General features: G+C 43.6%; 1 protein-coding gene across 1 annotated transcript in view; it reads left to right on the top strand.

The window, feature by feature from the left end:
* The window catches only part of SMS (spermine synthase), a 51,394-nt gene continuing 39,237 nt past the window's right edge, over positions 638–12,794 (top strand). Inside the window, exon 1 of the mRNA XM_021408915.1 lies at positions 638–828. Coding sequence (XP_021264590.1) covers positions 777–828 — 52 coding nt within the window. The 5' untranslated portion in view covers positions 638–776. The remainder of the gene's footprint in view (positions 829–12,794) is intronic.

The raw sequence follows: 12,794 nt of genomic DNA, 5'->3' as shown, positions 1-12,794 counted from the left end.
TGAAATTACTGATACCATTGTATTGTTCACATTAGATCACATTTCTGCAGAGATTCCTGCAAGAAAGGAGCCAAGAGCTATAACGTTTGTAGTGCCTGACAACACTAATCATCGATCCTATTGCTAAGTGCTTCTGGCTGGGATGTTTCTGAGTCTGTAACTACACACAGCTCCTATCATTTGCGGCTACCACAAGCAGTTTTAGTTATCCTTCATTAAAAAGACTTTAAATAGAAGGTTTTAAAGATTCTCCAGCGCTAGTGAAGCCATGGGAAGGCAGCAACCTCTCTGCTCGGTGAGGGCAGGGGTGAGGAGCAGCTCCACGGCCCCAACGCTGGGCTTGCCCTTCCTGCTGGAAGCTGATCTATGGCCCTAGCGCTAGGAGACCGTCCAGGAATTTCGTTGCAGTGGACCGAATCTAAAAGGAAACGGGGGTTGGTTTTGTTTATTTTCCCTCAGCCGCACGGTGCGGGTGGGAGCCGCCTGAGGGAGCACCCTCCGCCGCCATCTCCCGCCTTTTTTCACCGGCTCCCAACCGCGACCGCCATCTCGCCAACCTCCCCCCTCGACCAACCCCCGCCCCGTCCCTGGGCCAAGGAGCCGCCAACGGCCGCTCCGCCATCGCGGCCCCGCCCCGCCGCCATCGCGGCCCCGCCCGGCCCGGCGCGCTCCCACCCCCGCGGCGCCGCTGCAGCCCCGCGCGCATATAGGCTGCCCGCCGCACTCTCTGCGCTGCCGCCGCCTCCTCCAGGCATGGCACAGGGCTCTACCTCACTATGGCAGCAGCAGCGCGGCACAGCACCCTGGACTTCATGCTCAGCGCCACAGGTAACGGCGCGGCGGGGCCTCTCCCCGCGCCTCAGCTTTCCCTCCGCCCCTGAGGGTCGGGCCCTTTCCTCGGCGCTCGGCTCCGTGCAGGCACCCCGCGGCCCTATCCCGCAGCGGGCCCTGCGCCGCACTCGGCGCGGCCTCCTCCTGCCCCAGCGGGCCGTGGGCCTGCGGCGGGGCCGCGTGCGGCGCAGGTGTTCCCGGGCCTCCTGCTCGTTCCTCAGAGGGCCCGCTGGCGGGGGGTGGTGGCGGCGAGGCGAAGGGGGCCCCGCCGGACCCGTTGCAAAGGCGTAGGGGGAAGAATTGGTAATAAAATGCAGCTTGAGGTGAGCTCTCGGTTTTTCCGAAGCTATCTGTAGAGGGCACGTTCGAGCCGACAGACGAAGGGAGCCACCACGTTTCTCTACGGCCAAAATGGGTGAAACGTTGGGGGGAGAGCTGAGATGGGTGCCCGAGCCCTGAGTGCCGAACCGGCCCCACCGCACTGTGAGTGGCCCTTCCTCTTAATAACACCAGTGAGGAGGGAGCGAAGGCAGCTATCCACATCTACACGAGAGATGTATCGGTATCTTGAGGGAGGAGGGAGATTTCCTCATCCAGAGGGCTTTGTTGCATGCTGTGCCCTTGGTGACTTTGCTGCATTTGTGCTTCAGTGAGATACTGAGAGCCAAGAGCAGGGAAGGGGGGAGATCCTAATGGGAATTGTTATCAGAGCAGTTTGTTTTAGAATGCTCTGATATATTTCACGGCAAAAGTCTTCTAGGCTGTTTCACAGTGAGGTATTACAGTGCAGCTTCACCACTGATAGTGACCTGACAGCGAAAAAGATACAGTACATAGTCCTGCCATTGTCCTTGCATCTTGCCCTTGCTTGATCTTGACAAAACCATGAAGCTGAGTACTTCTAAAACCCACTTTTGTGGAACCTCCTGCTCCCCTTTCCTCCTGCCCTTGGCTCAGTGACCTCTTTGCCTTTTTGGTTCCCTGAACTTCAACACATAGCATCTGTTTTGGCATCTGCACAACCATCAGAAATGGCAGGGGGAGGAGGAGGACTGGGTGTATTGAAAATAAACTGCAGGAAAATTTCCCTGCTCTGTGATATGAAAACTGCAATATTAATTAAGTAGACACTGTGATAGTGGTCTTAAACTTACCTGAAGACAATGCTTTCTACTCTGTTTATCTTTGAAGACAATATTTGCATCCTTCTCCAATTAAGATGGATGTACCTGAGTGGGAGTGGAGAGTGGACCAACTGCAGAAATATTGCTGTATAGCAATATATTATATTCCAAAGGAGGAAAGAATCTTTTTCCCTTCTCGTGCTTGTTTAAGCAGAGTAGACGCCTTGAGTGAGAGGTGAAGAACTTCTTCACCTGTAACAGCTCTACAGTTAATTATTTACACTCATGTGGCATTTTCCTTTCATCTAGTGCTTGTGGCTCAGAGCATAAAGAATTGTCTGTAAAGAAATATTGATGAAAGTGAACTTGTTGATGCTCTTAAAGAAGTTAAACTTCAATGCTGAATCATAGATTACCAACTGATTATTTTTTTTGTGTAAGTTACATGGACAATAAAACTTGGAAGTGTTCTGTTCTGACTTGGAAAACCCATGCATCCATTTTTTTCTTGCACCTCTGAGGCTTATATGTTATCATTACATTTCAGCTGAACTATTGCAGAATCTGTGACCTTGGTAAATGCTCTTTATGCCTCAAAATGTTACCTGTCCTCAGTTTGGCAGATTACTTTTAGTGGATCTTACTTTTAACTTCATAGCTTGTAGAAACACAAGGACTTCAGGCAATGAGAGTAAGTATTCTTCAGTAGTAAGCTTGTATTTATTATAATGAGTCTTGCAATAAAAGTACATGGTCATGGTGTCTATTTCTTTAATGTGTACCAGAGTTGTGATATATGGTGATTGAAGCCATTTGAATATGCTTCTCAGTGTTTGTGTTTAACACAATATCTAGTCTGTAGTTCCCTGTTCCTGAAAGGAAGAAGAATGCCTTCTCTGGTGATATATCCGGATTGAACATGACTGTGAAGGATAGTCTTTCTGCAACATGAAAACTTTTCTGGAATCTTTCCTTATATGCTGTGTTGTGTATAACTTGTTTTAATCCTCAGTCGTTTTAGGGCCCTGAGGGAGTAAAGGAGGGAGTCTATGGTTGAATGTCTGAAAGGATCTTCAGGACACAGCTCTGTGTATGATTTTGTGTAGGATTTTCTCATACATTAATGCTTGCACAGCCCTGCTGAAAAGGACTTGGAGGTACTGCTGGACGTGAGCTAACAATGTGCCCTTGCAGCCCAGAAAGCCAACTGTATCCTGGGCTCCATCAAAAGCAGCAGGGAGAGGGAGATGGTCCTGCCACTCTACTCTGCGCTGGAAAGGCCTCACCTGGAGTTCTGCATCCAGATGTGGAGTCCTCAGTACAGGAGAGACATGGATCTGTTGGAGTGCATCCAGGGGAGGGCCACAGAAATAATCCAAGGGATGGAACACCTCTCCTGTGAGGACAGGCTGTTCCTCCTGGAGAGGAGAAGGCTCCAGGAAGACCAGAGAGTGGCCTTTCAGTGGCTAAAGGGGAGGGGGCTCTAAGAAGGAAGGGGACAGAATCTTTGGCAGGGTCTGTGGTGACAGAACTGAAAGAGGGGCGATCTAGGCTGCATATAAGGAAGAGATTTTTTAGAATTAGGGTGGTGAGGCACTGGCACAGATTGCCCAGAGGTGGTGGAAGCTCTGTTTCTGGAGGCAGTCGCAGTGAGGCTCAACAGGGCTCTGAGCACCCTCATTTAGCTGTAGGTGTTACTGTTCACTTATTCTGTTAGTAGCTGCTCATGCTGCAAAATGGTATAGGTTCTGGTGGTGATATCTACTGGCTTTTTTTGTTTGTCATATGCCAAAACCCTTTAGAAGATCTTCTTTATGCAGTTCAGTTCTCTCCAGATATTGGACAGTAGTTTGTAGAGTGTTCCTTTTTCAAAATAAAAATATATGTTCAGTAATTCACTTGAGTGAATAGCTGGAGTAGTAGGCACTTTTCTTTTTAAGTATCTGTAAGATTGATAGTTGTTGGAGATATTGAGTGATACCAGTAATGCAAATATGGTTGTAAGGAGGTTTAAAAAGGAGAAGGTGGTATTTCTGCTGTTAGTTTCAGGTGGGAGTGGGGGAAGTGCAGGAGAAGAAAGAGCACTACCTTGGGAATGGGGTTGCTTGGACCAAATGAACTTAGGCATGCCAATTTCCTAAAAAGTTGAAAGAAAACTACAAACTTCTAGTTTTGTACTACAGTAATAGAGTCAGAAGAAAATGGCCTTTTTTCTTCATAAATACATCTCTAATTATGAATCTTCATGAAATTTTAATGGGCTGTTAGATAGAAGCAGGTCTGAATCTTTGGGTAATGCAACCTGACTTTGTGACGGTCTCCTTGAGGTGCTTGAAGTAGCAACTGTAGAGCAGAAGCATCTTGCCTAGCTGTGGATCCTGGAGCTGATACATAGACAGCTTCTGCAGCAGGCAGTGCTGTGTTCCTTATCCTAAACTATAAGAGGAGTGTTGTAATGGAAGTCTTTTTTATGGAAAAGGCGCAGTTCATTTTCTTTCCATAATTGGCAGAGGAGGCTTTAATAATGCTTCTGACTTCTGGGCTGTTGGCATACTTATCTTATCAATTGGTTACTTCATCAGAAGCAGGGAATTTAGAATTTGAGGCTCCATTCAGACTTGTTCTTTGTTGCTCCCTTTGGAAAGTTGCTTTGGGAAGGTAAAAGCTCACTGGAAAAATAACTTGAAATGTTTTATCTGTTACTGTTTGGGATTATTGGAGGGAATTACGCAGTTTGCAGCTGCACAGAATTCAGGGCAGGGCATAGATGTGTGTTTGCGTGAGGGAAAGCAGAGATTATTTGAGCTCATGCACTTAATGAAAGAAGTTCTTACAAAACTGTTGTGTGAATTCCTCACACTAGGAATTCCAGGGCTATAGTGCAGGTAAGGCACTGCTTGAGTTCCTAAGGAAAAGGGTAAGTGAATGTGTGTGCACGTGAAGAAAAGCAGAACAAGTGTTTTCATGGTGATGGAAAGATGAGAGTATGATTTCTTGCAGGCTGAGCTTCCTTTTTTAGGCCTTCTGTCTGTGGCTTTGTTCCTGTCCTCAGGGCCTGTGGCTCGATACTGAAATTGTGCATGGGGGGAAAAAAGTGAAAAATCAAGTCTGTTGGCAGTAGGAATGCACATAAATAAAAATAATAGCTGCAGCACATCATGTCTGACACGTTATTGGATGTGGCCATTATATTCAAAAGTAAGTCCTTTGCTAATCTTTTTTTTTCCACATACTTTAACTGGTGCTGTGTGTATTGGATTTGACTTACAAAATTTCTCCGTATTCTTCAATTAGCATTTTGCTGTGGAATTGTGCTTAGTGCAGTTAAAAACACTTTTACAAAACAGGGAGTTGTATACATCTTTCTAGTTCTGAGGGATTTTTTTTTGGTGGAGGCCACTAACTACTTTTCAGGCTAAATGAAATACATGAACCTGTCCTGGCTGAAGTATCCCTTACAATGTGAAAAGGTGCTGTTAACTCTGCTGTCTGTGCTACGTCTTACAGACTTGTGACATGCTTCTTAATGGTTAAGAAACGCTCTCACTGAAACGTCACCTATATGCTTAGGGGTGGAAAGATTTAAACTGTCCTCGTGCCCTCTGTTATGTATTTTTTCAGAGCTGTTTGATATACTCCAGTATATTTACAGCTGGGATGTACTCCGGTGTTTGACATCCTTAAAAGCATAAAAACTGCGTGATCATATTGTTGTGTTTTGAAAGTCTTGGTTATGTTTTATGTGCTCATTCTTGATTTGTATTAATCTAAACTCCTGGAGGGAAGGAGTTAGAAGGCTTTACCTAGTTCTGTATCCCTTTGGAATCTTGTAGTTGAGTTCCTTTACTTTAAGGACCGACTTTAATTGAAAAAGTCTTTCTTGGGGGGAAGCCCTCCCACCCCCCTCCCTGAAACAGGAGTAGTTAAGAGAACTACATGAGGGGGCATATTTATACTGGCTTTTTTTCTCTGCCATCTCTGAAACTTCTGTGTGAGAATTCCACGCAAGCTCCTTGGGCTGTGCTGAATTGCATGGCCTCTGCCATAGTAACATAACTTCAGCAGGCAAACAGTAACAATTCCAGAACTGATTCATGGCTGATCCTGTAAGAAGTGTTGAAACAGGAGAAGAAAGCAGGAAGAGATGGTAGCTTGGGAACTCTTGCAGAGTTTTTTTCCTCAGATGCTTCAGAGCCCTGTGTATGAAGGAGGAAGGGTTAAACTAGTGCTAAATGTTTGCTGGCAGTTTCTAAGATTGTACGTGGAAAAGCTCATCAGCAAATCTTTTGTGAGTGCTTGGCTATATATAGTTACTTCAACATTATTTGTAATGTGTATTTTTATTTGATAGACTAGAGATGCTAGGGCTCTGTTTCTCTAATGAGGCAGGTGCCTGCTTCTGTGATCTGGGACTGGCTGCAGTTAGATAGGAGGAAGTGTGTTAGAGTACACTGCGGGGGAAGCAGCATCTCTTGGCCCTGTAGCTCATCTTGACCAGTTCTGTCAAGAATGGGGTTGTCTGAAGTGCCAAAACATCTGACTGCAGTGATAACATGCAGGTGATACGCTTATCGCTTTACTGTGTTGGTTTATGTTACATTATCAGAACTTGCTGACTCCTTGCTGATGGTGTGTGTATGGATGACGACCATATAGATCAAGGTTAAACAAAACCCAAGTAAATGCCTTGTGGGGCTTGCAACTGCGTTATCAGCCTTGGCTAAAGGTGTGTTTGCAGGCAGCTTAGAGCCACAGGTCAGGAATGAGCCCATATTTGTTGTGCTGCTCCAAGCAGTGCCCCACAGGCCTGCAGCTTCTCGTTCTGACAGGCTGGGACCAGGGATGGGCCTGCCCTGCCTCACAGTGTAAGGCTGCCCTGTCAGGAGGCCTTAACACGGGAGTGGAGGCTTCCTATTTTTAGCAGCATGGATTGCTGTGAACTCATTCCCTGCTTTTGTTGGTTTCCAGTGCTGAAAAGTAAAATGTTCTGTGAGAGGAACTCCGAAAATAGTTATCAGAATCTCCCATGTGATGTAAGGAATTTAGTGGCTGCTTGCTGGGGCATGAAGCATCTCTCCCATGTGAAGGTGAAGGATACAGCATGAGAGATGTTCTCCCTGAGGGCTTGGTTTGGGGCCATGGAACGAATTCACACAGGAAATGAGGGCTTCTTTTGACATGAGTATTTCTATTTGAGGTAAGCTTCTGTGCCTTTTAAATAGCAAATGCATTATGCATAGCAGCCATGCTGTGAAGTTTCTTCCCCTTCTTGTAATTCTAATCCTTGGAACTAGAAAAGTGCTTAGGACAAGTAGTTCTAGTCACTTTGCTTTGTGCATTTCTGGAAGATGGTCAGGTTCCAGGTGATTGATAATAAACAGGAGAGCTGGTATTGCTTGAGCATGCAGAAGTTCTCTTAGCAAGTACGCTTCCTTTTTTTTTTCTTTTGTTCATTTTTTAAGATGGAAGGGCTACAGATGTTTCAACAAGTGATAATATTGTTTAGAATGTGAACAGTCTTTATATGCCAGTTAATGGACTTCTGTTTACATGATACTGGAAGAGACAAATGCAGCTAGTGGAGCTGAGGTGTTGAAACCACACATGTGGATATTAAGGTTTGAGCTGTGTGTCAGACGAAGGAAGTTTTACGAGCATGTAAATACTTCAGCATACCACCTCTGTGCTCAGACTCAAGGTATGAAGAATGTTGGTTTGCAAATGCCCCAGCATGGATAATCTGTTGGGACACAAAGTTACAGGAAGTTTAGTGAAAAACAGCCTTCTCATGCAGAATTCATTTTGACCAAGCAGCAAGTCTTGGAAGAGTCCAGGTTCTGAGACTAATTTCATGTCTTGTGAACAAAGGTTTCTTTCCTATTGAACAACAGTGAATTTCTACAAAGTGGAGAAAACGTAATAATCTTACAGAGTGAAGCAATGAGAGAGAAGATAAAATTTTATTTCATAAACATCTATTTAGTTTAATTATTAGACAGAGCAGTGTGACTTTCCTAATGTCAGTTGCTGCTTTTAAGGCCTGTAAATGTTTCTTCTGCAGCTACCACAGAGCAGCAGGGCTTCTGATGAACTGTTGCACAGCATTCTGGAAGATCTGCAATTAAGAAGTTGTTAACAATCACTTAGCTGTAATTAGATTCCAGATTTAGAAACATCTTTTGAAGTATATAATTTGAGAAAATATGGGAAGAAATTATCAATATCAAAGTGAATTGAGGAGAGGGTTTTTAAATATTTAAATCTGCGTGTTATCACTGTGTACCTGCTAAAGGTGTAGTGACCCAGTGGTTTCTGTAGGGGCGGTGCTGAAATAGCCCAGACAACCCTGAACCAAAACCTATCTGAATTTGGTGTCTTAAGATTAATGTTCTTTCTAGTGGGATGTTCTTGTAGGACTTGCCTTGCTTAGCTGAAAAACAGTAGTCTAGTAGCTAGTTGAAAACATTCCCTTAAATGATCCCGGCAATGAGGGCTACTAGCAGCTTTGCCAATATCGTACAAGGGAAAAGCCATCTGTGTGTTCTCTGGTGCGTTCTCATTAAACTTGATTTGCGCATTGGTCAGGAATCATCAGCGGTGAGCTTTTAGATGTTGGTGAATCTGCAAGCAGGAATCCTGTGCTGGTGTAGTAAATAAGCTGGGAAAAGTTTGTTTGTAATGCCTGACTTGCTGAGTAACTCTTTTCTGTCATCGGAGATGATAATCAAATGCTTATGCAAAGATGATCAAGGGAGGTTCTGGAAAGCGGTTATTCTTTGTCTTTGTTCTTCCCCCTCAGGTGGTTTCGAATTCAGACATGCTACAAATATTTTAACCTTGACTTTGCTGGCTCTGCTGTAGTCAGCCATTGTTATAGCAAAAAGTTACTTTTATGATCTCTATTAATGATGATCCTAATTAATAAGCTCTCCTGTGAACTAGTGTCTGTTTTGCTTGAGTGCTCATCTTTCTGCATGGGTATGCACTCTTTGGGATGCTTTTGTGGAAGATGAATACCTTCTCCTAGAGATAGCCACAGGATCATGGAGTAATGTGAAGGCTGTGTGTACCTGGTGTTACTTTTGGCTCTAGCAGATTTACATCACATAAGCAAGTGGGTAGGAATGGGTGGCAAAGCTTTGGAGACCAGTAAATATATTCACAAAAAGTTTAACAAAGCTGAACTGCATAACGTAAGTGGTCTGTTTTACGCCTTCTCTGAGTTCTGCATGGTTTAATGAAACAACCTCTACTCAGTTGTATGGCTGGACTTGTAACAGTCGCTGAGATGGCTGCATCCTCAGCTGGTCAGTAGGAGTTATCCTTCCCTACCACTGAGTCCTCTTAAAAAAAAAAAAAAAAACAAAATGCCTTCAGTGAGGCTCTGATCTTCTCCTGAATGTCACGGTTATATTACTTGGGGAAGTAATCCTGTGGGCTGACTGAGTGGGAATTAATATGCAGCCCCTGGTTATAAAAAGAAAAAATAATTAAAAACACTCATGTCTACAGCCAATCTTAAACTAGTCATCAAGTGTGAGCCAGCTCTAAGTTGGTAGCAAGTGTTTTAATTTGGTTCTTTCGTTATATATCTTGCAGCAACTGACTCTGTGCTTGAAGAGCTTTGCTTTTACAGCTAGTAACCTCATGTATCCAGGTGCTTGCTTATTCAAGCAAGAAAATGAGTTCAGTTAGCACATTGCTTTTGTGACTAGCTTTACGTTAAAGCTTTCTTTCATTGCTGTGACCAGATTATTACAGAAGAACTGATAGTGTGATATGTAGAACTCTTCCCCCACCTCCCTCTCATATCAATATGGCACTGGCAAGAGTTTCTAGTGGAGTTCTGACCTTTGACTGTCTCAAATTAGATTTGTTTATAGCCAGGTAGGTCACTTCCATGTTGTTTTGTACAAACGGTTTCTCCATAAGCAGCTGTTGACAGAGGAATGTAAGGATATTTTAAATCTGACTTGGTTACAAGCCGAAAGGTTGCATAGATTTGTTTCAGTAACTTTAAGATATATATATAATGTCAACTATAATGTTGACATAAGAGTTCTCTGGAGTTACTGCAACTCCTTAGCATGCTTGAATTAAATGATTCCAAATCCTAGAGCTTTGGATTCATTTATTTGAGATTGTTATGTTCAGTTCTCAGGTAACTACTTGGACTGGCTGTGCCACAGTGGGGTGCATGCAGAACTGTGGGTTTGGTTTCTGTAGAAAAGTCAGACCTCAAATGAAATAGTCTTGCCCCAAGGGTTTGTGGTTACGTCGCTGGCTTAAGCACTTCTTCACCCTTCCTGCTTGCTCCTTTTTATATTAGCATTGCCTCTTAAAATATGTGTCTGGAGCATGAGATGACAGTGCTAGTGTAAAGCAACAGGCAAGAATAGAGAAGCGAGGAAAAATGGGAGTGCTCTATTTGTTGGCAGTGTAGTCTTAGGTTGGCATCCGTCAACAGAAGAACATCTAGAGTTGAGCCCCTAATCAATTGGATGCTTTAGGGAGAAGGTGTTAAGTGGCTGTGGATTGTATGTGGTGAGGGAAGAGAGAGGTTGCTTTTAGCTTCCGCAGAAATCTAGCGGATGGGGAGATGATTATTGCAGGGGGAATGTGTTCAGCTAAGTAAAGAGGGAAAAAGAATGTGATCCAAGAAAACCAGCAAGCGGCATTAAAAACTTACGGTGTCTCGCAGAGAGATTTAGAATCGCATGGGAGTGTTTTGCATGTATTTCTCTTGGCAACCTGAACTGCTGGAATGTTATCTCGTGGGGGAGGATAAGGGGTGAATTCTGCTAGGAGCTTTCAGTCCTTTGAGATCGCTTCTTTGTTTCTGGTAGACTTCATGAATAATTCCCAAAGGGACACTTGGAGGCGCTTGATTTATATCACTATGGTCCTTAGGTAGAGGTACTGGTAAGTTCGTGCATTGCTTTGTAGCACAGTGTAGCTTAACTTGCCAGTAGTCACTATATATAGTGTGAAGCACTCAGGGTTGCCTTGTGGGGCACAGGATCCATGAAAACTCATTAGGAAAAAGCCACCTTCTGTTCTTAACCTACTGTAATGCAGAATAATGAAACTGACTAAGAACATGGAGAAACCTGAAACTGATCTTTCTTTTGTAGGATATTGAATAGCAGATGACTATTTACATCTAATTGCCTTTTGAAAACCTCATCCACTGCCATGCATGATTTGTTGAGTTCTCTGTATAAATCCAGACAAGTTTTGTTTCTATATTTGTTTTAGTCTAAAGGAAATCCAGGAGATTTTGAAATATAGGCACTAAAGTTCCTTGTGAGTTCTGGATTTTGAAACCCGAGTATTTTGTTCACTAAGCACTTTGGTAGTTACCCTTTAATCCTGAAGGCTTTGAGTGAAGAAACACGACTGCGTCTGAGATACCTGTTGGTACTGGAAAAATGCTTTGGATCCTATACGTGTGTATGAGAGGAACTTCTAAACCTGATGCCTGTGCTTCCAGCGAGCGGCAGTGGCCTTGCTCCACTTTGGTGCACTTGGCCAGCCTGCTGCTGCTGTCCTCTTCAGCTGATGTTAGGACCTGACCAGGCTAAAAGCTGCCAGCTTCTCCCAGTGCTGCGTTCATCACTCCTCCACCTTGTTTCTGTTCACTTGCTTTGCCAGTGATGTTTTTATAGAACTGGAATTGTCAGAGTGTCCACACGTGAGCTTCAGACTTGTGCAGCACAATCATGTAACTAAAATATGAAATGATGAGTTTGCGTGGCTCTGAACAGTAACAAGGTGCCAGCCATTGAGACTGCTGTCTTGCATAGAAAATACAGAATATGCTAATAGTATGCAACTCTTAATGCATTCTTAATTAAGCACTTCATTTCATTTGATTTCTCTTCACCTCTCTATTAAGAGTGTAGCTACCAAGGGAAAAATACAAAAGCATATGAGAGTGCTTTAATGTGTTGTATTGTTTCACTTATGTTATGTTCTTGTTCCCTACAGGAAAGGGTTCAAAATCAGGGTTATGAGGTAAATATTCTCGAAGAAGATCTAATCTGTTCCCATAACTTGCAAAGTCTTTAAGTCCTCTGGTATGAGGAGGTCTTAAAACAGATTTTTTTTTTTTTTTTTTTTTTTTTTTTTAAACTAGACTGGTCTAATAGCAGATCACAGAGATCTGTGTTGGAGTATCTGGTTGAAACTGGATGGTGTTACGTGTGAAGACAGCCTGGATGCTTGTAGTACCCAGGGTCTTTGAGCAGCCCTCATGTTTGCAGACGACTAGCAATTCTTGTCTGCTAAGACTCCAGAGGAATGTCTGTGACTGTTCCAAAATATCTCTTCTTGAAGCGTACTGTGTTGCCAAAACCATCTGGCTTGAACTGATTGGTCACTAACTCTTTTGAGAACTACATCTCTCACAAATCTTCTATGCAGTGTTCTCGTTTCTGTCCTCTAGGGTTGAAATACTGTGTCTTCTCACTCCTTCTGGCAAATATCAAATATTGAAAACAATATTTCATACTTGTAACCTGAGTTTGCTTCCTTTGTTCCTGGATAGTACACACGCATGTAGAAAAGACAATCTACTTGGAATCTGCAGCAAAATGTTAATTCAGTCTTTTCCTAGGGGTTTTATCACCATTGTCCTTTTTTCACTTAACACATGTTAAAGCATATCTGAGTTTGGAGTGAGGTGGTGGCAAGTGGATTTGGGAGGAAGATCTTGAGATTCCTGAAGCTTTGTGATGCCTTCAAGCAACCACTGTTGCCTTAAAAGGAGTCTCCCAACTTTGGTGAATTAATTAATTAGCCCTCCGAGGCAAACCTTGTGTGGTATAACCAAAAGGA

This window comes from Numida meleagris, chromosome 1 (genome assembly GCF_002078875.1).
Source record: "Numida meleagris isolate 19003 breed g44 Domestic line chromosome 1, NumMel1.0, whole genome shotgun sequence".
NCBI lineage: Eukaryota > Metazoa > Chordata > Aves > Galliformes > Numididae > Numida > Numida meleagris.
This window is presented reverse-complemented; position numbering and strand designations above follow the sequence as displayed.